Source organism: Megalops cyprinoides, chromosome 1 (assembly GCF_013368585.1).
Source record: "Megalops cyprinoides isolate fMegCyp1 chromosome 1, fMegCyp1.pri, whole genome shotgun sequence".
NCBI classification, from domain to species: domain Eukaryota; kingdom Metazoa; phylum Chordata; class Actinopteri; order Elopiformes; family Megalopidae; genus Megalops; species Megalops cyprinoides.
Genome location: NC_050583.1, coordinates 68,043,964 through 68,068,954, shown reverse-complemented (window position 1 = coordinate 68,068,954; position 24,991 = coordinate 68,043,964). Strand labels below are relative to the sequence as shown.

Sequence of the window (24,991 nt, the reverse complement as noted above, 5' to 3'; positions counted from 1 at the left end):
TACTAACCAGAATATTTTATGTGGTCTTTCAGATCCTCCACCCTCCAACAAACACACACATGTACACACAGCCAACAATGACATAATCGTCTCATCACCTGAATGACTTTCTTTCACAATGGTCATGTAAATATGCCTCCCATTCAGTTAAATCATGGACACAAATACTGAAATGTTATTTCAGACCCTGCATAGAATGAGGGAAACATTCATATAAATATAAGTTTGCTTCATGTGTAGGGATGTTTTTAATGTATTTCATTGAGATGCATTTTGGAGACATTGAAGAAATTCACAATGAACCAACTGATTACACAGACGTCATCACTTGGGGAATACGTCATGGGTTTGGTGATCAGATGCACAAAAGACAAAGCTGGAGTTGTGATAAAGATCAAAGGTTATGAGGATATGGGTCAAAGACTACAAACTTTTTTTCAAGTGAGGAATTAGAGAAACATTATATGAATCCATGTATAATTTGCATTTGTAGCTATTTCAAAATAGACAAGTAAAAACAAATTGATTTTTTACTCTCTTTATACACAGCTCTTTACACTGATTGTGACCTTGTACTCCTCCCACTGAATCTAGAGATAGGAGGATTTTGAGATAAGGTCACCTGTGGTCTTTGAACTCAACTGGTATTGAGACATCTCCTTCCAGGGACTACTGTTCCGGCAGACTCCAGAGACAAGTAAGTTAAGAAAACCTCTCTCATGTTTTGTTCATCATCTCGATATATCAAGCCATAATGTACGTTATAGGGAAACACCTCAAACATGAGGCTGTCTGTTTCAAGTGTTTTCCCAATAGTTTATATCAGTGTGTACTTTTGTTGGAACAGTTATTTAAATTTGCATGCACATAAACCAAGTGTTGTTCGTGCTGATGATGATTTTATGGTGATGAATACAAAATAATGATAAATGCTACAGGTCTATCAGAATCTCTGTTTCAAGAATCGAGAAGTGTAGATATGAATGTGTTTGCCTGGAGATGCTTGACATGTGGAGTACAGCACATGATTTAGGGTAAACATCATTGCAAAACTGACCACAAGCACTGACACAAGTGCTGCAGCAAATTCTGTCTCCATTGTAGATTCACATATACTGTGTATATATTCTGAGGCTTAAAACGATGTTGATCAAAGACAGTTTATCAGCCACAAGCAAATCGAATGTAATTACAGAACTGAGGAAAAGCTGATCTGAGAGAATAGAGAAAGTACTCCAATGCTCTTTAAGCATACTGATCAAGATAAGAGCCATGAATCTGAACCATGCAGTCTCCAACATGGAAATGTGCTGATAATTATTGTCAATACCTTTATCAGTCCTGTTAATGATTCCCATGGCAAAATGCTGCTGTATGGGTTCCACTCTGTGAAAAGTTCAGAAGTAAATGCCTCTCGTTTAAAAGACTATAAAACGTTAAACAAAAAATGCTCTGTATCAACACATTCTCTGTCTAATTTGTTGGGCATCTTGCACTGTCAAGAGAGTGAGACAAGCTGAAACCCCCCACCAAAAAAATGCCTTCTTTTTTTCCAAACTTTTATATGTTGAAGTGACCAGTGTCCTTGCGGGTACAATGTACTCTCTGATGTTTTCTGGTCAGCTTATTTATTTCTGGTCATTAAATGTCCAATGTACTGAAGGGGACTTTGGAAGGATGGTGCTGATCATTTGAGAGGAGTTTGAATGAATGAAGCTCCTTTAGTGTTATCAAATATGCAGTCTCCACTGGTTTAGTGATGCGAGTGGTCTCTGAATTGCTCATTGTTTCTGAACTGACAATTTAGCAGAGCGGAGCAGATTTCTCTGAGGAAATGTCTGCCTTGTCTTCATCATGTCCTTGATTGTGCCATTTGGTATATGAATAGAAACATTTCAAAATGACACAATAAAACAGCAGATTTCTTTTGCAAGTCATAAGACTAAGGTTGATTGGTTTCAGACAGTAAGTCACCACAGCAATGGAGAAAACAGAGACAGAAGTAGACCCTCAGTCAGTCTATTTTGTGATGGCTGGCATTTATGTGTTTGTTCCACTTGTTGTTAGTTGTTCTCATGTCTTGTGGTGCTTTACACACACCAAACCTGGCTAAAGTTCACCATCTGCCCCCCCCCATATATTGGTCCAATGTTAATGTTATTACCGACGAGCTAAGGTCACCAAAAATAATGACAGGAGGACATGTGATCGTTCTAGCACTGTTGTGAGGGTGCTGCTGGCATGGGAGCGACATAGTGGCCAAAAATATCTGAGGAGTTCTAGGGCAGACTGATGTCATTCCACAATATCTCAGTGCATTTGAGATTACTGCTTGCTACAGACTCAATGTCTGGCCCTGAAGTTGGGGTGACAGCAACAACAGCAACAAAATTACAATTATAGCATGGTCTACAAAGCGGGCATTGCAACAGAACACGTTCACTTCTGTTTTTTTCCCTTACTGAAAAAAAAAAAGCTGTTAAACTCTTGTCAACAGTAGGTTCATATGTCTATTGCTGACTTATGTTAAGTTGTCACAGATCTTTTCTCTGATCAACATTTGATCGGCTTGCTATAAACATCTTTAATGGGAGTCTTGTTATCCACTGCCATAATATTTGGAGTAGTCATCAAAATTGAATGTTAAAGTGAAAGAGAACTTTGCTGATTTGACAAGGCTATGAACAATCTCCTGTGTAGCACAGAAACTGCTGTGCAAGCTGCAATAACTTCTGCAATAGAAAGGAGAAGACCATACTGACATACAGCTGACATCAATATACTGTGAGTGTGTTTTTGATTTTTGTCCTAGAGAATGACTTGTACAACAACTGAATGAGTATTTATTGCAACAAAAGCTATATATTTTTAGGCTTCAGACTGTTAATCAATTAAAAGACTTACACTTAATTTGAAATTACTTTTAATGTGACATTTTTAGCTGCTATTATAGCCATTTTGTGGGTAATTTCAAAATCAACTTCTGAAGTCAGAAAAATATGGCTGGGCATTTGAAATCTTTGTTATCTATTTTAGTGTTGTTTTGACAATGTTGTGGGTGAAGGAATGATCAGAATTTTTGGCAACATAGTCACTAGATGCCCATGAATGCTGTGTAAAGGCTAATAAACTTGACACTAACTTGACACTAACTTTTCAAAATTAAATGTTGCAAGACATGGCATGTCAAGGCTGTCAAAGAGGACTGCACTGTATTGCAGAAAAAGAAATAAAAAAAATTCCTCAAGTTGTGTAGGTAAGAAGAGTAAAGAAGACCAAATGTATGTTCAGGACATTTACTTAACTTTAAACGGGTTTTCAACAAATATGTGCATTTTCTAAAATTTGTTTGTCATTATTATATACATAAGGCATGTTGCTTCATTTACGTAATATGTTTCCGGTTTTCAAAGGAGACATTTTTATCTGGACGTTTGCTGTTCAAAGGCCTTTTACATAAGACATTCAATCAGTTTGCTGACCTTGAGATACAAGATGTGGTTTCTGTGGTGAACAGTTCTCAACATGTAAGTGTGCTGTTCAGAATAATGTAATTCCTATTATGGATCAGATTTTTTTTTTGAAAAATGGGACTTCCAACACTATACACTCCAAAGATATAGGAATAGCAACAAGGTCCTGTTGCTTGCTGCAACATGATCATGACAAACCATGCCTCAATATGATGTGAAGAGTCTGGTTTGCATCATACTAAAATTTTGCTTTAAAAATGGTGCATTCATTTGAGAAATGATAAGAAGGAATCCAAAGGAGAGCACTGAAATCCTGATTTCTAATGCTGATTGATCAGCATTACCTATTGCATTAACAGGGTTATGGAGTAGTGAGGTAAAAATCAGGTTCAGTGCTCACAAGGCTCAATATAAACATCACATTGTTGAACATTGTACATATGAAATAACTGTCAATGTCCCAAGATTTTTGCACAGCAAAATTTTCACAGTGCCTGAATATGTGCATTAAAATTACGTGGACAGATACAGTATACAAATATATTACGTTATATTACAGGCATTTAGCAGATACTCTTATCCAGAGTAACTTGCATGGGTTACAATGGGTTACAGTGTTTACATGTTATCTATTCACACAGCTGGATATTTACTGTGGCAACTGTGGATTAAGTACCTTGCCCAGGGCTACGGCAGCAGTGTCACAGTGGGGAATTGAACCGGCAACCTTTCAGTTATGACCCCAGCCTCTTACCACTATGCTACACTGCATATACTGCCTGGGGGGCTGGGGGGGGGTGGCAGTATATGCAGTGTAGCATAGTGGTAAGAGGCTGGGGTCATAACTGAAAGGTTGCATAGTGGTTGTATACATATGTTAAGGGAAAGCTTATAAAAGCATACTTAAAGTAAGTTCAGCACTTGTTATCAATTTGTTAGTTATCATAAGATGGCATTAGCAGGTCATCATTAACATCACTTAAAGGTAATGCAAGTTTACAAATGTTTTTTGGCTTTGGCATGTGACAATCTGACAGCTCCATCTTGCAAGCTAACAATGTATGTGTCTGGTTTAAGTAAGCTGAAAAAAGTATTTTTATGTCTGTGCTAGGTGGCTAGATACCAGGTTCTGTTAGCCAGAACCATCCTGATCAATCTACTTTGTAGATAACAGTGCTAGCTATTTTAAAAATGAAGCATAGGCCAAATCTCAGGCCATGTCATCAGCCCATACATTTTTAATAGAACTTCATCTTGAAGTTGTGCAGGAACATAACAGATGGCTGACTAAAGTTAAAACATTTGCCTCCTCTATTTCCAATTGATCTCCACATCACAGCTATCATCCTAACCCCACTGCGTTTTGCGCGGCAGGGCAGTGAACAAAACTATGTGCATGGTTGTGTGATCCTCAGATAATCTCACCTGGAGATAAGGTAGTTGCCTCTGTTCTCAATTTCGTACCAGCATGTTGTATGCCAACCAATAGCAAGCATTTCATCGCGTTGCCAGGGATCAGCAAATGGGCCATTTGCCAAGACAGGCAGACCTTTCCCTCCACAACTCATACTGAATTTCACAGTTATTTACCAAGAATGACAAAAAGGAAAAGGGGCTCCTTCAAAGCAAGAAAACCATAAAAGAGATGTTTTCTCTTATAGCTATATATTATATACTGTAGCACATAGGCTACTGGTGATTGACTGGCTACCAGGGTTTATCATAGAAGGGTCCTGTGTCCTTGGGATAAAAGAATCTGCGGTGCTAAGTCAGAGCTGTGCGGGTTACAATTGAAGGTTTGGTAGTGCTGGTACCACATGCTAGCTGTAGCTGTTAATTAGCGGACATAGTATAGGTGAGCTTCAGGGTTAGGGACAATTCCAGCTTTAAATGTCTGAATTCTAATTCAGCTCTAGTTCCTGACACTGAACTTTTTTACAGTTCTGTGTTAATTCCAGTTTAAACAATCTAAATTCAAATTCAGTTCCAATTCCATTGCATGATGATTCTCAAATTTACAAATCCTGATAAATTCCCCACTTGAGCAAAATGCTTATTTATGCTAGTGCTGTATTCACATTCTTAACTGTGTTTTTGTTTCTGACATTCAGAACCTTCAGAGAACTCTAGGTCTTCTACACACTAATATACGTACTTATACTGTTAACACTAATATATAGGGCACATTATATTTGGCAAAAATCTGAGACTTGATGAGATATATCCGTTTGATCCTACTAGACACATCAGTGATGTAACCTGAAGTCATTGGGTGTTTTTGTCCTTTCAAGGCTGAAGACCTTTCAAAGGGCTCACACCTGCTTTTCCACACTGGTCTGTGCCAGTGATTGAAATCATTCATACTTAGCCATTTATTTCATGATCCCCTAAATATTAGTGTCACGCCCTCCCTGAGCAGGGATATTGCAAGCCTGTCAGCCTTGGAGGTCTACCTTCCTACAGATACGTCAGGCAATGTCGTTGTCTTAAGGGGTTATACAAATCTGACAAAACATGTATCAATAATAACAGGCTCATCTGGGGACTAATAAGATCTCCTGGCACTCTCAAGGGTCATTTTAGATCTCACAGGAAATGGCCTGTCCGTAACATTAGTCAGCTGTAGCGTACCTGTCTGCATCAATGTTTTGGATGTATGGTGTGAGTGAGGTGATTGCAATGTACTAAAGGAACTTCAGTTCCCTATCCTACATTTACATTTATTCATTTAGCAGACACTTTTATCCAAAGCGACGTACAAAAGTGCATATAGTGGGCAAACAGGCACAGGAGCAAGATGTGTACAGATCATACAATGCAGATAGTGCTGAAACTGAGCACAAGGTCGGTGTAGCAAGCCAGAGCTAATCTGATCTAAGGATACATATATCAAATACAGTCACTGGGACAATAAAGTACCGCTATACTACCTAGGCAAAAAACATACTACAAATATAAGGTGAGAGATAGAGCTACAAGTACAAGCCAAGAATCTTAGATTCACAAAGTCAAAATGGCGAGGGTGTCAGTCCAGGTAGAGTCCTGAAGAGGTGTGTCTTCAGCTCATGTATGAAGGGTTGGATTGAAGGGGTTGTTCTCAGGGGGGTGGGGAGTTCATTCCACCATTGGGGGGAGGGGGGGGGGGGGGGGGGGGGCGATGACGGAAAAGCGACGTTGTGAGGAGCGTGGGCCTTTCGTTCTGATGGTGGGAGGAGCGAGGCGTCCAGATGTAGCAGAGCGAAGTTGTCGAGCGTGTGCGTAAGGTTGGATGAGGTCCTGGAGGTTTTCTGCAGCAGAAAAGGTGACAGTCAAGGTTTTGAAGTGAATTCTGGCTGCGATTGGGAGCCAGTGGGGGGATCTCAGTAAGAGGGTGACACAAGAGAACTTTGGGAGATTGTAGATCAGCCTAGCAGCTGCATGTTGGATGTGCTGCAGCGGCTGAATGGCGGCACAGTGACCTGGACGAGCAGCTGGGTGGAGTAGGTGGTCAAAAAAGGGCGAATCCTCCTGATGTTGAAGAGGAGGAATCTACAGGAGTGTGTTGTCTGTGAGATGTAGTCAGTGAAGTCCAGCCTGTTGTTGAGGGTGACACCCAGGCTCTTCACAGAAGTGAAGGAAGTTACTATGGTGCCATCGACTGTAATTGAGAGCTCTTGAAGAGGAGAGGGCTTGGCCGGGATGAACAGCATATCAGTCTTTTCCAGGTTAAACTTGAGGTGGTTGGAGGCCATCCATCTGGAGATGTCAGCCAGGCATGCAGAGATCTTTTCGTTGACCTGGGGGGTGGAGGGAGGAAAGAGAAGATTAGTTATCTAAGTGCAGTATAAAGATACCTGCATGCTAGACACTGAAACAGAATATACCACTTTGTGGTTGCAAACATCCATTAATTAGTGTCAGAAAAAAAAAAACTTGTTTTAGCTACAATAATGTACCACATTCATTTAAGAAGTATTACAACACAGAGAGACTTTCCCATTGACGTGATGGGCATTATTGGTAAATATGCATTCTCTGTATATTTTGCCAATAATTAATCTGTGCTTTGCTGTTCTGAAAACTCTTTACTTGAACATCTTTTATTTGATTTTGTTTTTTTGTTTTTTTTTTTGTTTTTGCATCGATGAAAAGGCCAAGTCCATACGAAGAACTAGCATGCTTGTACCTGTGTGTTGTTGTTAGCTCCAATGGTAGAAGTGCTAATCAGACTGGTAATGTAGTGTAGTTCTACCAACATAAATGGCACTCTATTCAAAAACAGATCACAGCAAGAAATCAATCAGTAATGTGGTTGCGTCAATGGCTGCTTTACAAATCTGCATCCAAACAAAAATACAATTTTGTCTCAAACTGCAATCAAGTTATCATCACAGGGTAACCAGCTTCAATCAAGCAAATTCAAATGCTATTCTATTATGGTTACTGTGCTCATACGCTGGTTCTTTTCTAATCAGGTTTATATTGCTTTGATCATTTTATCCAAAAAGCGAAGGGATCAAAACCACTGTGGTAGTACTGCTCAGTCTTGTATTTTTGGCAGGTAACTACAGAATGTGGGAAGCCCTTGTGGAATCCTCCCCCAGGCTCCATAGTACACAGAACCCATGCTCAGTTAGTCATCATTACCCATGTCTGTTTGTCTTTATACTTGAGTTCGATCCATGTCTACATTCCTGTATGTACAGCAGACGGAAAACAGGTAAACATTACAGCAGCTCTAAGAACATATTTCTACATTACATTTTAAATCCAGGCTGAAATGTGTTTGCATGTCCAGAAACAGTATTAGAGGCATTTTCTCTTTCTCTCTTTTTCTTACGTTATCAGAGAAGCACAAATAGCACATGTAGTGACACCGCACAAATTCATTAGGGACTAGCAACACTGATTCCGCGATGCCATAGTTCTTCACTTATTCCAGATTACTGTACCTTTCATTATGGGTAATTAGTGTTTCTGCAGCAATGCAATAGTACTAGATCCGATAGGGTTAATTGGGGTTAATGAGATTATCCTGCTTTAAAACCAAACATTGGAAGCGCCTCCTCTAATTATGGAGGGTTCATGTGATTTTATCAGAAGAATTAGGTACTTGGAGATATAATCAGATATAAATAATCAGATCAGATAATGATACTGAGCATCACTGATAGGGTACTATAGTGGTGCCGATAAGGAATTTCCAAAACAAGAGCCAGCCAGTGTGGGGAAACCCTCACTGTACTCTGCCCTAAGCCAACAAGACAGAATATCTGATGTCAATAATGCCTGATATGAATACTGAAACCGTGGCCATTCCTCTCATGCCTCGAGATCTCTGCTGAAGGCATTGCAAATGCAGGGGCACTGCTTACACCATGTGAAAGATGAAATTGATTTATCCAGAGGAATGAAATATTACCTTTGGATGAAGATGGGAACATGCTGGGCTAAACAGAAAAAAATAAAAGTGTTAATTTAATAGTCTTTATTGGACCACCAAAGGAGAGAGGTAAAGTATCCCAAAGTTAAACATTATTTTTCATGCTTTCCCCACCCACTCTTCATTTCCCCCATTTAATATTGCAAGGCATTTATGTTTCTGACAATGGTAATTTCATTCACCGCATTCTATTTTGGAATTACTAGTGGCATAATTATTGTGACAATCCCTGCACTCAGGAGCACTGAGGCAATACGAACATAGTCCTGCTATACGCTTGCATGTAGCCAATGGCTATTTTGGTGGGTGCTCCTTGTAGGACAGATATTTCTCCACTGGCATTGTCCAGGCAGGTTGCAGGTGCCTGACAAATTGCAGAATGCCTGAAAACAGTAAGACATTCCTGCCCCTCTCCCTGTCAGAATGAAGGCTGCTTGTAGGCACCCAGCGATTTGTGAGGTGACACGGCTGGGATTGTATCCATGCTTTAGGGCCTAGTTTGTGCTCACAGCCTTAGCCACTGAGCTACTTGGGGAGCCCTCTCAAGCTCTTGTTTTAACCAATGCGTCATTGAAAAATAACACTTGGAATGGCCGTCATTACAGAAGCAGTTCAAATGTGTGTTTTTTTATTTTTAGAGTGCATAGTTGTATAATTGTATAGTTGTATAATAGTGCATAATGTTGGTAACAGAGGAATTCCACAATGCATCTCCTGTTTGACCAATTGTGATGGCTTCGCCACATGTTAAGAACAATGAAGACAATCAAGATACAGTTACAAACAAGGAGTGATCGCTGAAACCGTTGTCTGGATGTGTCGATGTCCTTGTTCTCATTAGTTTGGAGTCAGGGTGAGGGATAACAATTGCACGGTTGCATTCTGGGCTTACCTTGCAGGAAGTTGCTTTTCAAAATTATGATCCATTTCCTACTCCAAGGCATTGATGTTTATGACTATGGTAATTTTGTTCATAAATATTTTAAAACCATCACTATGGACACAAACATTTTCAAAATATAATTGAAAAGGGAAAAAGCTGTAAAGATCAGGTCCAGTGATACAAAGAAAATTTCTTTTTAGATTAAACAAGGTGTATATGAATGTTGAGCCATGAGCAAAATATGGGCCTCACCCTTTCAGTAAAACCAAAAATTTAGAACCAAAGTCCAAAGTAAATCCATGTGCTGCCAATGCTATTTTGAAACCCCCAGTTAAATATGCACAGCAATCCCACTGTTAACAGTGCTCAGAACATTTAAAACTAACTGTTTCAAGCACTGTAATTTGTTTGTTGCGACATACGCAAGGAAGACAAATAATGTCTAATTCATTGGTATGAAATGGAATATACTAACGGTCTACGTCCTGAACATTCTTGGCCTTGGTTTTACCTTTGTCTCAGGTAGAACTTATCTATAATTATGTTTTATTGCAATGACTTTACATGACAGTGAAAGCACACTAGTTTATACACAATTCAGAACTTACCACTTTAATTATTCTGATTTGATTACAGAGGTATCAAGCTAAGATAATAAACCCATGGCAATAAAGTAGTTTCTGTTATGACTGAGAGAATTAGAAACACACACACACACACACAGCAGATCCCAATGCCCATAGCTGTCTTTTGGTGAGAGAATGTGATCAGGGTAGCAAGGTCATTCCCCTCCCTTCACAGTCTCCTGACTCTGACCTTTCTCCTGGGTCAGTTACCTGACTCCTGTGTGCAGGAATATCGATTTTGCACACTTTCTTACAAACATGGTTACTGTGGACAATGTCAGCCATGACTCACAAAAACCACTGCACATCATGAGAGTGGGTGCTGACGGACCAGCTTGGAGTATCTCATAGATACTCCCCTCTAGAGAGCAAATACTAACATTTACACCAATTTTTTCTCATTACTTGCATTTCCACAGAGGGTTTTTGGGGCCTAGCAACTACAGGTGTAGGCATATTTGCATCTTTGTATCTAGTTTTATTTGCTACAACCATCAGACAAAAATCTTGTCTCCCTGTATGGAAGCTTGTAGCACCAATTCTGTTTTGGCTTAATGTGAATAGCTCAAGTCATGTACATATTCTCATGGAAACTCTTCTATGGTTTGAAGGTTGATAAGATTTTCATCTAAGTTCTTGAGTGAGCATGTCATGTTTTTTTTTCATTCTGAAAATACAGCCTGAGCTGTGTTACCCCAAATATGAGTGCATTCAACCCTTTCCATTCAATTTTCAGAATGTCATTTAAGGTCAAATACCTTGCTCAATGTGTTTCAGTCCTACAGCTCTGGTCACAAGTCCAGTACTCCATCTGTCACTGCACACATTTCCTTGTGAAAATACTACACTAAAACAGAAATCGGGTGGATGAAAGAGAGGGTTGTTTTTGGATATATACAAATCTCACCTTGAACATCCAGTCTGGTGAGTTGGTGCTGTACTTTTCCGATCTGTTTGCCGTGGAAGGCAAGGGAGATGGAGACAAAAAATGTCCCTCTCACTGAGACTATAGCCAGGTGCAGCAGCAGGGTGGACTTCCAGATCAATAGAGAGACCTATTTTTTACATTCCATGTAAGTCATTGTTTCTGTGCTGGTTGGTTGATCTTCATTTACATTTTACTTATGTTGTAATGCCTGACAAGGCTCGTTTGATATCGGGGAAAGAAGTGTAGGCTACTGATGTCAAATGTACTGTATATAATGGTATTAATTTTTAACAGTTTATGGTATGTGTTAAATTGTATTTGATTGTTAGTGAACATTGAAGGTATGTTCAAACTTATATACACAAGCAGTATGTTCTGGCTCTAGAGGTTAAATGCATCCATCTGTTGGCATAAAACCAAAATCAATTTACGCAAAATCAGTTTACTATGTCCACTTTGTAGCTCTGGTATGCCCAATAAGACTCCTCTAATATTTACATTAACTCTGTATTGAATTTTCAGTATCAGTACACACCAATACTTCCCTCAGGTTTATTCCATACTGGAATAGTTGTGTTTCCCTAATTGCTCTGACGCCTGTTGGTGTTTACAAACATCTGAGCATCCATGTACAAATATTTCAGCAACAAATCAGATGTGGCTGATTTTTTGGACCCCAGTTCAAAATGTATTAAATATGTTTGACAGGGCCTATCACAGGTTAAGGCATAATGTCTAAAAATATCTATCATCTAAAAATCTTATCATCATCAATATTATTGTTAAATCAAGTTATATAAATACAGCTATCATTTTCTTGCCATTATTAATTATGATAGACAAGCTGCATGTTCATATAAGTATCTTCATCTCTCTCTTTCTGTGTTCTATTCACCTGTGAATCCAGAAGTTCTAATCTTAAACATTCTTATCTTATGTAATTGAAATAATAGTGCTGTATTCAAGATTGAGGTAAAACAACAAAACACCTTGGTTTGAAAATATGGTACAATGTATGTTTTGGCTCACAGGACACCAGAATAGGCCAGTAGTGCAGTAGTAATGAAACTGAACAGTGTTGAGAACTGAGTTTCAGCATAGCTAGTCTGTGTTACCTTGACAACTCAGGTAAATCAGACAGTGCATTTTTGTTTTTTCTAAAGTTTACTTCATCTGTGCCAAATTGATTTAATCCAGACTGTCCACAGACTTCTCTGTTCTCTGTTATTCTCAGGACTGCCTTAACCTTTCTGTAGGTGCAGGTTTGTTTGTTTTTACAGATTTAAAATAAAGAGAAAGACATTTTAATTCAGTTTTGTGACTGGTATGCAGCTCGTACCCCACTTGGATCTGTAAATACAAACAAACAGCACACGAATCACAAAGGCACCTCCAACAAATCTGACATTGGCTGGTGCAAATTTACTAAATCATTTGGACGATTCAGGCTCCATAGATGCACTTGAGTGATATAAAATGGTACATGGTGATATCGCATTTTGAGTCTGTTTTATAGTTGTGAAATTGTGTGCGTGTGTGTGTGTGTGTGTGTGTGTGTGTGTGTGTGTGAAGAGAGGAGAGAGGAGAGAGAGAGAGAGAGATTGGTCGCAGGATAGCATCTTGTCACACCTCCTGCAGACACTAGGACGTCGATTAACAATCAAAATCGAAAAGCACGTGTGCTTATTTTCCTGTCACTGTTCCTGAAGTGCTCCAAGCCGTGGACGCTGTCGTTTCCCTGCAAAAGGTAACAGAAGATCCACTTTTCATGCATAGCTGCTTTTTCCACATTTGCCAATTTACTTTTAATTAAGAAAACTATTGTTTAAAAGTGTTGGAACGTAGCTTGATATTTTTTAATCGAGATTGCACATTTTAAACTTATTAGATGTGAGTTAATGCTTGCGAGTTTGTGCTCGGTGTACTTGACAGAGTTTTCGGATATGATCACTCTGTTTTATCCTCTTCTGTCAATTTTCAGAAATTACAGTAAACAATATTTAAATAATGAAACGTATTTCTCGTGTTTACTGTCTAACATGTGCCATATTTCCCCCTGTGAATTCAAGCTTGTGTAGTAGCTAGGTAGATAATTAGCCTATTCGCTACTAAGCGTTCAGTTTTAGCGCCAAATTAAAACAACTGTGTCGGTATTTGTCTGCGTTCAGTGATACTGAATGAGGTATTTCTGGAATCTTTTGGAAATTGAACGTATTGGCATTGAACTATCTAGCACTGTAGCAGAGGAGACTAGCGAGGTAGTAGGACTAAGTGAGGGTCTCCGTTTACTATGTGTGGATTGCCCAATAATTACCGAGAGTAAACGTTTGGGTACATATGCTTGGACTGTCAACTGTGCCACACAGTCTATCAGATTTTCTAGCCTGCTAGCAGCAGCAATAAAGCCAATCAGCACCTTTCATAGTAGTCCAAAACCAGCATTGCCTGCAGTGGAGCATGGTTGTCACTTTTAATTCTCAAATGCATGCAACTCATATGCTACATTATTTAGGACTGTCGCAAATAAGAGCTCTCCTTCCTCATCTATGTATGTTTTATTGTCCATCTTTTTTTGATATGGTTTTGTGTCAAAGAGGGTGGCTAGCTATGCAAGTTAGCAAGGACTGCAAAAATAATACGGAATACAGTGCAGACAACTGGTTATCGAGAAGCAATTGAACAAAGAAAACAATGAAATTCTTTCCCCTTTTCTTTCCCCTCTCTAACAGAAGACAGTACTATTGTATACAGATGTATACAAGAATTTGCATTTTAAAAGTGTGATCTCCTGGGGTGGGGCTGGGTTTGAGACTGGTCTGATGTCTGAGTCCTCATTTGTGAATGCGAAAGCAGTTGATCAGCTTCCCCTCCTCACATGCTGAGTTAATCACAGCTCAGTGGCACTATCTCCAAGACCCATTGACACCCCACCGCTGAATGCATAATTCACTGACAGTGTCTGTATTCAGATCTTTTTCCAATAAGATCAGCACTGTTCCTTAAAACATCTAACACAGTTTCCACAACTTGATGTTTATCGTGCACTGTGGTAGCTAGAAATGTATACATCCTGGGCACATTACACGAAAAAGTATGAAATTGCCTCATTTTTCTTGGTTCCAGAATGGTTTTAGACTGTAAAGGTGCTCGTTCCAAGTGTCAGCAGAGGCCTACATGTTCAAAACTGGCTGAGTCATCTACCATAAATCACTGGGAAGCCACAGAACAAATTGCCGTTAGCGTTTCCAATTTTGGTATACAATTGACTATTATGTGTACAAAAACATATTGTTATACTTTTGTGTTAATGATAGCAACAGAAGTCTGTAAATGTTGTTGTCTTTGAATTGAAGGATCTCAAAGAATTTGAGGATGGTTAGGATTTCACTCTGGTAGTGCTTTAGCTTTAGCACTATCAGCTTTGGGTCAGGACTCAAAAAGACCAGACCTGCCTGTTCCATCTCACCACACGAATGTTCCTGGTAGCAACTCATGAGAACACAGGGAGTCTGTGTGCTCACAAATGCAGCAGGTATTTGTTCATTAGTTTGCATTACACCTATCATATTTTATTCTGTCCTGGTGAGAAGACCTAGATGAAGAATACTGGGTCTACCCAATGTTCAGAAATGTAGAAAAGCATCTCTCCAAAGACGAAGCTGAAGCAGTTATTTTGTGTGTGTGGTTCATCCTAAAATTTGCAATATTTACAACTATTAGCTGAATATTTCTTATTTCCTCAAATCCAAATTACATTGGTTCGAGTTTTGCAAGAAAAGCTAGGAATGACTCTCTACTCTTCTCTTTGTGTTTAATCTCAACTGAAGATCATTTTAATGTAGTAAAATGATGCAAATGTAAAACGTGGCACCATGTCAACCTGTATTGTGGAAATGAACTCTGCTTTGTATCCACCTCTTAATTGTCACAGGCAAAAAGTACATTTTCACCCTTTAGGCTACATATAACCTGTCCCTCAAAAACAGCAGAAACTGGCCAGAAATATATGAAGCTTCTCTTATGGCTTCCGCTGATGGATGGCCTTGTGCAACTACATTAAGCACAGTCACTTCTCACATACAAGGAAGAACCGTAGGCCGTATGTGTCTCAAGTCAGGGCAAAGTAAAATCTTGATTGCAATATTTGTGTAAGCTCGGCTGTGATGATATCTCTTTTCCTTTTTTGAGACTGCTCCCCTGTATGGCATGGTGTTGTTACCGTGGGCAGCAGTACCAGGCTTGTCTTTGTCAAGCATGTGTCATTCGTATTCATTTCTAATTCCTTGCTGGGTGTGGGGCAGGATCCAGAACTGGTTTTAATAGAGAATAACTCCATGAAAAGAGTTAGGAGTCACATATTCTGGTTCTGTTTTTCTTTGTTTTGTTTTTTATCTGTTGAGTCATCAGTAATGTTAGATACAGTTACTACTAAATATGTTTTGATTCTTACCTTTTTATCATATTTATAAGAATAACATGTTAGTAGAATATTGGTATTCACAGTGCCTTGTACCTCACGCCATAGCCCCTTTCATTTGAGAATTACAGCATACGACACTAAAATGTCACAAAAATACATGTTTTGGGAATCAAAGCGGTTGTCCTCTTTATGGAATGCATTCAATGCTGGGGTGCAGTTGCAAGCAGTTTTGTATTATTTTGTCATGTCACTTGGTGCTACACTACAGCTGTGGTTGTGTGTGTGTGTATTTGTGCATTTTTTGTGGCAGTTATTACCCAAGCCCTTACAGATTCTGAATCCAACATCATTAATGGAAATATCAAATATGGTTAATTCTGTGTCATGTATTCCATGTCATTCTCCTGAGAGAGAGGATTGTGATTTGGCATTTCTCTTATAAAGCATCATTGTGTTAAAACAGAAATTTACTTATGCAAAAGGCCTGTTTTACCTTTATAATTTAGTCATAATGCACTACCAAATGTACAAGGTTAGTGTGTTGCTAACATGTCTGGTTATTCTTAAGTCTGGTTCTGCAGCAAAGACAGTGCTAATGTAGACATGTGATAAGCACAGTTTCCTAAATTGCGGTGTGGTTCTAATTCTCACAAACAGCAGTGGAACTCTTGTGCTTAATGGATGACTCAGGACTTAACTGGCTGTCATAGTTTAGACACCAACACAGAGGCAGACAGTCGGCAAACATTTGAAGTGCTTTCACATTTAGACTGTATCCATTACCTGTAGAGAAAAGCAAGAACACTGACCAGTGGCCATCCAAGATCAAATTGGCTAAAGGCTCCCAGATCTCTCCTCACTTGGACCATTGAAGTCGTCCAGGGACACCATGTATTGAACCTTGTAAAAATTACCATCTTTATTGAATTTTTGCCATTCTGTGTCTTTTATGAGAAATGGAGTGCTTGGCAGTGTGTACACATGGTGCGGAGGTGCTCATCAGGTTCTTTGTTAAACTCCTTAAGAGTCTGTCCATGGTATTGTGTGTTATCGCAACCAAAAATGTGAATTATTTCTCTCCTATGTAAAACTTTCTCAATGATACTGAGTCATACGTGAGTGTAACTATTCTAATAACAGATGAGAAATGCCAGTGTAGAGGCAGCATCGATAACACATATTTTTGTCTGGAGCGCTCTGATGTGGTGCTCTTGAAATTGCAAACGAGCCATTTTAGTAGAGCTCCTCAATTTTCAGCAGAGCTCTTGTGATTTCAAAAATGATGTTGGTCACATCATAAGCCACTTTGAAATGTCCAAGCAACATGTGAATTTTCAAAGAAAGTCGAGAAACAATCAGGGCTAAGGGATGCTGGTGAGAGAAAAGGGCACATGTCATGTATTTGCATTATGGAATTTGATGCATGCATTCCTTGCTTATCACAATGCACTTGTACCTGTAATGCAAGTCAGCATTGTCTATAAGTCACAGTGGGAAGATTTATCTGTAATTATCCTTTGGCTGCTAAAGAAAGTCCTGCCCTGCATTTGGTGTTTTACTTTTTGAATTACTGAAATTTAATTTTAAACCAAATATGGATGCATCTGAAAAGTTGAATATGTAACAACTTTAGGGTTGGGGTTAACTTGAATTTAAGGTTCACAAACTTGAATTACAAGTATTGAAAGTTGTATTTAACATTTTGGAGCTGAATTTTATCAGTTTCAGATAAAAATGTTCAGTAGGCCTCATTCAAGCTGAAATTTAAATTCAGTTCTTTTTTGCACTGATATTGCTCCATACTTATTTTCCACATAAAAGGTGAAGCTGTCTCTTATTTGACTTTGACTTTGTGGACAGTTTTTGGTGACGTCACACTCCGGTTGATGTATCAATCTGTATCAAACTGTGGCAGGCTATTGCTAAGGATGTGAAAGTTTTCTGAGGTTATGTTAGCACCCTGAAATGGGCTTCAAGAATACTCATACAAAATTGCATCTTCTGAGTCTCTGCTCCCATAGTCCGAAGGCCTGCCTACATGCCTATAATGAAATGCCTATTAAGAAGCATACTTTCCTAGCATGACTATAAAAAACAACACCAACAAGATGTTATGTATAATATATATATAAAGATAATATAACATTATTATATTAGAAATTCTGTGTGATTGCATACTGTTCAGCTAATGATTATGAAGAAAACCTACTGTATAAAGATAGTTTAGTAAGCAAACAATTATCAAATTAAGCAGATATGACACTGCGATTTTTGTGAAGTGTAACATTACATCAGTGGACACAATCTTTAATTCAGTTTTACAGTTGGTTATCACCTATTTGAAAAAATGTGTTTATTGAAATAGAAAATACTGCCTATTCCAACAATACAACCAGGTTTTGTCACTGAGTGTACTCATTTATGGAGTTTCTAACAGAATAAGATTATTATCAGTTTGTTATGCACAGAGATTAACCAGGCCACTAGAAAGAAAAATATAGAAAAAGCGACTTCTTGGGTTTCTGCCAGAATACTAGATAAGATAAGATTACCATGGCAATGATATTTCCGGAGCTTGTAATGCACAGCTGTCATCGGCTGCATGAAAGGGTTAAGGTGCCTCAGATGTGGCATTTTCGTGCTGTGCAGCTTGGTGAATTGAAGTTTCTTGTGGCAAATCCAACACGGTTCAGAACCAGCATTTTTCTGTGAAGTGGGCATCAGGCTGCATTCTCCTGGACTCTCCTGGATAATGCTGTATTAATGAGAGTGCAGAGCTCAACTGCCCTCGCTGGCCCTGTGCCTGTTCAGCCAGCTGTTGCAGAGGCAGGCAGAGGAGAGGGATGCATACTATGTGGTATTCTCAGCCCTCAGCATCGGCTATCACCACCAGCATCAGCTACACTATTAGTTTCACTTTATCAGACTCAGAAACATACACGCCGGTGCCAACTGCAAGTGGGTGATGGGGAGATAGACGTCAGAGTTCTCAGAAAGGCTGGTCAAAAACAGATTATCTCACCAACCCATATAAACGGAGACGGGCTCAACCCTTTCTAAGTACGCTATTGGCAAAACTGCCATTACATCTGCTCTTAGTAAGTATTTTGACTGTTTTTGTTTTTTTTTTTTCTTCACCAGTTGCATGGTATTTCTGTGACATGATGTATTTCTACTGCATGCAAGGTTTACTGTAAATTGGATGGGGCATGTATTTGCAGTACTGCACTAAAGGAAAAGTTTTATTTTGTAAAGTTGAATTTTGTAGAATTTTGACATTAATTGCAATGGCTGCCAGAGTTGTGTTGTAAATCATTTTGCACTTGTTCTCTTTCCAACATTCCTAAAGTATGCAACACTTTATCAAGCTTATTTAAACAAGTGTTAATTTCAGTTACAGTTATGCTTTGCAGCAGTTGTATCAAAGCTCTTTATTTGGAATTACACTGTTGTATTAACAGTGTACCATACAAGACTGAAAAATAAAGGAAACCAGTTCTAAGAGAATGTAAATATGGACTTTTTGGTGCATAGTGAGTGTCAGAATTGGCAGTTTTAAATGCTGTTGGAAAAATGTAAACTTTGTTTTTAGAGCTGAACTGTTGGTGTTAAGACTGGATTGTGAGAAAACGCTGAAATGTTACTGTGTTTTAGATAATGTCCTTAATTTTTAGATGTAACTCTCCCCTGAAATCAAGTCACATAAGCAGTATTTAAAGATGAATGCGGTACTTTAAGGTGGGTGTCTGATATGGCAGCAGAGGTTAAAATGTGGTCATTCTCTTGCAGGTGGATTTCTAGCCTTTTTAAAGAAGCAGTAATACTGTTGGAACAGGAAAATGACAGCCAGCAAAGCTCCACGGGACAAGTGAGTACCGGGCAGAGGTGTAAAGAGTACTAAATTATTTTGCTCAAGTAAAAGTACTGTTACTATGGTGAAATTGCACTAAAGTAAAAGTAAAATTACTTGTGTAAAAATCCACTCAAATAAAAGTAAAAAGTAACTTATTTAAAATTTACTATGAGTAAAAGTTACTTAGTTACTTTTTTAACTGTGTGGTTGGCAAGGTGCAGATAGATTGTCCTGTAATACCTCTAGTACATCGAGTTCCCAGGCAATGCAGACAGGGCAAGAGCATGTATATAACATATTATTTTTAATTTTCATAAGTATTTGCATAAATATATTTAAATGGAATAAAAAATAATATAAAATAAAGTGCATTAATAAAAAGTTCAATGAAATAAATAAACATGATATAAAATAAAGTATATTAACAAATTAAAATCAATTGCCTCCTCAAGGACATTAATTCTTGTCATTGGATTAAAACACGTCATTGAAGTTTCTAAAAGCCTGAGCGGGTCTCCTTGCTCAGCTTTAAAAGCCTTTGCAGCTGCTTGGCCCTCTGATAGAACTGACCTTAAAATGTTAGGTATAGTACATTCTGAAGGTCACTGTACATTGCATAAAGTGTCTCCGCCATGTAGCAATGCTCAGAAGACTTTGTAAGTCCAAAGTGCAGCTTCAACTCATCCCACTGGTTCAGGATGCAGTCAACTGCGGGCTCAATGGACAGCCACCGTGTTGCACACACCTGAATGCTTTGCAGGGGCTTTTCTTCAATGTTTATTGTCTCATAGACTGCCCTGTAAGCATCCCTCCATTTAGAAGACACAGAAAACCAATTATATGTCTCCCTCACAAGGTACTCCTCACTTCTTGGTATAGTGTCATGTGATGCATGGCTGACAGCTAGCTGGAGAGAATGGCACACACATCTAATGAGCACAAGACTGGACAGGCCGTACTCATCCCAAAGGACTTTGTAAACACCAGTATTTATGCCAGTCATTACAGAGGCATTGTCTGTCCCAATGCCAATCAGATGTTCCTTTTTTAAACCACATTTGACCAGAAAATCCATTAGTGCAGTCGCAATAGCCCTAGCATCACCACCCGTTAGCTCAACCAAACCAAGATATGTGGAGTTGACCTGATTTTTATTCTCAATTAAGTCACTAAATGCTGCTTTCCAGGCTTCCCCCAAATGATCTATGGTTAGCAACGAACAGGGGCACCTGCAGGATTTCTTCTTAGGGTACGCACAGAAACCTGACCACGCACGTACACGCACATCGAGAGAGAGAGCTGGGAGAGAGAAACGCCACTGACTGATTCATGAATAATGAAATCTGGCCTACCTATGTGAAGTTTACTCTCCTTCTCCTGGTCGCATCGAATTGTTTGCGAACTTCCTCACTGTCTATTTTCATTTCAGGATGAATGTTCATAAGGGCAAGTCCAGTGAGTCTGCCGTCTGTCATCGTGGTAGCGGTGACAACAGACCAGACATTGATCACATAGCCTAATTGAAGAGTGTTTAGCCGGAGGAGAATATAGGCAGTGGCTATTCTTACAACGAGTCGCAACAATTAATTTTAGTCTAATCTTACGGCATTATTTGGATTTCCGGTGTCGAATGCGCAGAGGTTATTTTCGGACTTGCATGCCGTTCATTGTCATAATAATAAAAAATTTCACTATTCTTACGACGTGAACATGTATACCAAGTTGTCATAAGAATAAAATACGGTCTGTTTTTACGACGATAGCAGACATTGTCCTGTCGTAAGAATAAGTTCGCACCTATTTTTACGGCAATTTGTTCTGTATGTCTTGTGGGGGTCACCTAGCCCACCTCGAGCTGGGGACTAACCAAGCATAACCCCAGCCGCCCTAGTATTACTGGGCTAGGGGTCACCTCGATTTTTACACAGGGCAGACATTCCTCAGGGTTGTCGCCATCTTTTTATCTTTTATTTTCGGACTTGGATGCCGTTCATTGTCGTAATAGCCTAATAAAAAATTTCTCTATTCTTACGACGGAAATTACCGATTTATTCCTAGGGAACAATAGAGGTGATAGCTGATTATTGACACTTCACAACCTCCAACTGTTCCTACGGTTACGTGTACAAATATGAAAAATAAAGATAAAACACAGGCCGCACCTTCGGCGCCGTTACATTGGGGAGGGGAAAAAGTTATGCCATGTTTGCGTCTGTGGCTGCGCCTATCTATCCATCTAACTATCTCTAAATCATCCTGTCTGCCTGTCCGTCTGTCTGTCTTGTCTGTGTCTGTCTGTCTGTGTGTGGACAAAATCGCCTAACAAACCCATTCATGAAGTGGAAAAAAAACTTTTACTGAACATGTTGAAATGTAATAACAAGCAAGTTCATCAAGTTGTTAAAGTAGTTAGGCTACTCCTTCCAAATTGTACGTTACCAATGAAATTCTACCATAACAAAACATACTGCCATAAAACACACTGCCACAGAATCAAGAACATGTTATTCTGTGGACATAGGCCTACATGAGTTCTTGCTTCAATAGACATGAAGCTACAGTAATAAAGTTTCGCCTTATCATCTTGAAACCACGGCCGGTGTGCAACTTGAAAAGTCGGCATCGTTCATGTTTAGATACATCGCAACCACGAAATTAAGAACGCCACTAAATGTGATGTTTGCCAAAACCACTTAGTTCAGAACCCACGAAAATAAAAGCGTTTACAGTAGTCAATGTCATGGGTAGATGACAGACTAATGGCCATGACATGTTCACCTCTGTGAGCTAAAAAGTCAAAGTCAACCGGGCAAAGTCATAGTCAAAATTGCATTTAGAAATTTTCAGCAGCATGACATGATTTGCAGAACCACATTCTACGCTTTGGCGCTTTTTTTTGTGTACACACTTTAGATGATACCAATCAAGGCATGCATCACAGCATAAGCTGTCAGATTCACTGAGGTCTGCTCATCTGCTCTCACTCCCCCACGGCCTTTTAAAGTGACTCGTAGGAGTCAAATTCTGCCCCTTCGTGGAGAGCAGACGCCGCCATTTCCATGTCTTTCTCTCAGTCCGAAAATAACCTCATGCGCCACCGGAACTCCAAATAATGTTGTAAGAATAGACTAAAACTAATTGTTACAACTCGTTGTAAGAATAGCCACTTCCAAGAATATATGAAGTGGAATATGTGAATATCACAAAAAAATCAACTTCGTTACAGTAACGAGAGTAATTGTAATTCGTTACTTCCATCCCTGGTACCAGGTTTACACAACATAGGGACAGATGTGTGTCCACCTGAGCAATGTAGTCTTTTCTCATCACCGATTCTCTTAACAGGTACAATGCTGTATGGCTGATATTTTTCATGCTGGGACTGGGAACACTTCTGCCATGGAACTTCTTCATGACCGCCACCATGGTACAGCGCCATCCATTCTCCTTTATCCATACCTTTGTTTCTTTCTCACTTCGTCATTAAAGTGTTTTGTAAAATGTGCAATCACTCACGGAGCCATGACTTGCATCAAAGTTGTTGAGACCATTTTTGAGAACATTCACACAGGGCTCATAATATATGGAAACAAGGTAGGCTTCTGAAGGAGAATGAGCTGCCCCAAGAAACGCTCTGTTTGGTCCCAGCTGCCTTTTCCCAGGTAGAATGATGAGTGTGACTGAGTGGGATGAGAAATGTTGCAGGGGCGAGTATTGAATTACACATGGACAGTTGTACAGAGGGACAGAGAACAAGAACAGGGCAGAGTCCTAGTTTGGATGGCATGGCTTCCAAGGACTAGCAGCTGCCTCTGTCTCCTCAGTACTTTACCCAGCGTTTGAGAGACACTCCAGCACAGGCCAGTGCTAACCTGACAGACAACAACACAGCAGTGATCATTGACACTCGCAGCGTGCTGGAGGCCAAGTTCAACAACGTGATGACGCTGTGTGCCATGGTGCCCTTGCTGGCCTTCACCTGCCTTAACTCCTTCCTGCACCAGAGGTAAGCCTTTACTTCTGCAACATCATCATATGTGGTGGGGCAGCATGTTTGTATTTCACATTACCGACTACAGGAGAACTGCCTGCAGCTGGATTCTAAGTATTTTATATGAAGTGGAATGATACTGACAAATGTTCAAGTTGAGCGCTTACAAGTATTTGTGTCAGGTTGTTCTGGTCAGAAATTTGGCTTTGTGCTCCTGTTGTTGAAATGAAGACAGGGTCCTCACAGCAATGTTATGGTGTTATTTGTTACATCTCAGTAATCTGTCTCATTAAAACCACTTTTACATAAAAACTTAGCTTCTACCTAGGATCTAGGATTTCAATACATACTATACCAGACTGTGAACACAAAAAAAATCCTGAGATCCTCCAATTACACAAGACTACCCCAATCCCAGGTTTGCATTAAGTCACATATAATGATTTGACATCTATGATTTGTTAGTTAACCAGCTAGCTAGTGATACCTGATAAATAAGGTGTACTGTAGCGTAATTGGCTGAATGGTTAGCTTGTGTGTTTCACATCTACTACTGCTTTTTATTGTTTAACATTATTTAAAACAATGTATATGGTGCTGTTACTTCAAAATTGGATTGAAATATTATTGTGGCTAGGTGGGTAGGTAGCATAAATGTCTAACATTAGCCCAACTAGCAATCTGCTATGTGGTGGAGGTTTTATTTGGATAACAAGACGGATATGGATAAGCACCGTGTTTACCATTCAATTCATCTGTGATACTGGTGTCATGTTAAGTATGGCGTACATTAACAATGAATCCCAGGTTCCCTTTTACACCAAGGCAGACCTGGGAATTAACTGGGTCAGACCGACTTCGGGGAAGACCCATTTATACCAAAGGTTAACCTAGGAAAACAGATTCCCAGGCCTCTGTAAGAGGGATGTATGCACTATGTAAGTGGTGTGTAGCAGGGTGGAGATACAGCCAGCAGCAGCTTCTGCCTTCCCTGATTCTGCTTGTGTAAACAGGGCATTTTGAATGTTGACCTCCCCTCCTCCCAGGATCCCACAGAAGGTAAGGATCATGGGCAGCCTGATCGTGATCCTGGTGGTGTTCCTGCTGACAGCAGTCATGGTGAGGGTGGAAGTGCCTCCCCTCACCTTCTTCATCATCACCATGATCAAGATTGTTTGCATCAACTGTGAGTTCACTTCCCCCAGAGTGTACTGATCCTCCATTAACGAGCTCCCCTCCTCTTTCCATCTTCCTGACTCGACTGCCTTCTGATTCCTTTTTAAGAGTCATTTTAGGAGGTGCAGGAGACAGACTTTGAATTTATACTGAAATATTTCCTTCAGAGGCTTGTGATGTACTAAGTCAAAAGTGTTCATGTTTATGTTAATGTTAGTT

At 39.5% G+C, this 24,991-nt stretch overlaps 1 protein-coding gene across 5 annotated transcripts in view; it reads left to right on the top strand.

Annotated features, from left to right (window-relative positions):
- Positions 1-638: 638 nt before the first annotated feature.
- LOC118788936 (equilibrative nucleoside transporter 1-like) overlaps positions 639-24,991 on the top strand; it is a 30,870-nt gene continuing 6,517 nt past the window's right edge. The window contains exons 1-5 of one of the 5 annotated variants that reach the window (XM_036545155.1): positions 639-697; positions 19,542-19,620; positions 22,951-23,032; positions 23,430-23,611; positions 24,643-24,782. In XM_036545155.1, the coding sequence (XP_036401048.1) occupies positions 19,592-19,620; positions 22,951-23,032; positions 23,430-23,611; positions 24,643-24,782 (433 nt within the window). In that variant the 5' untranslated portion in view covers positions 639-697; positions 19,542-19,591. Of the gene's footprint in view, positions 698-2,729; positions 2,785-13,031; positions 13,080-18,804; positions 18,851-19,032; positions 19,101-19,541; positions 19,621-22,950; positions 23,033-23,429; positions 23,612-24,642; positions 24,783-24,991 lie in introns of those variants that run through there. The other 4 variants (XM_036545171.1, XM_036545181.1, XM_036545164.1 and 1 more) reach the window with 4 other exon arrangements.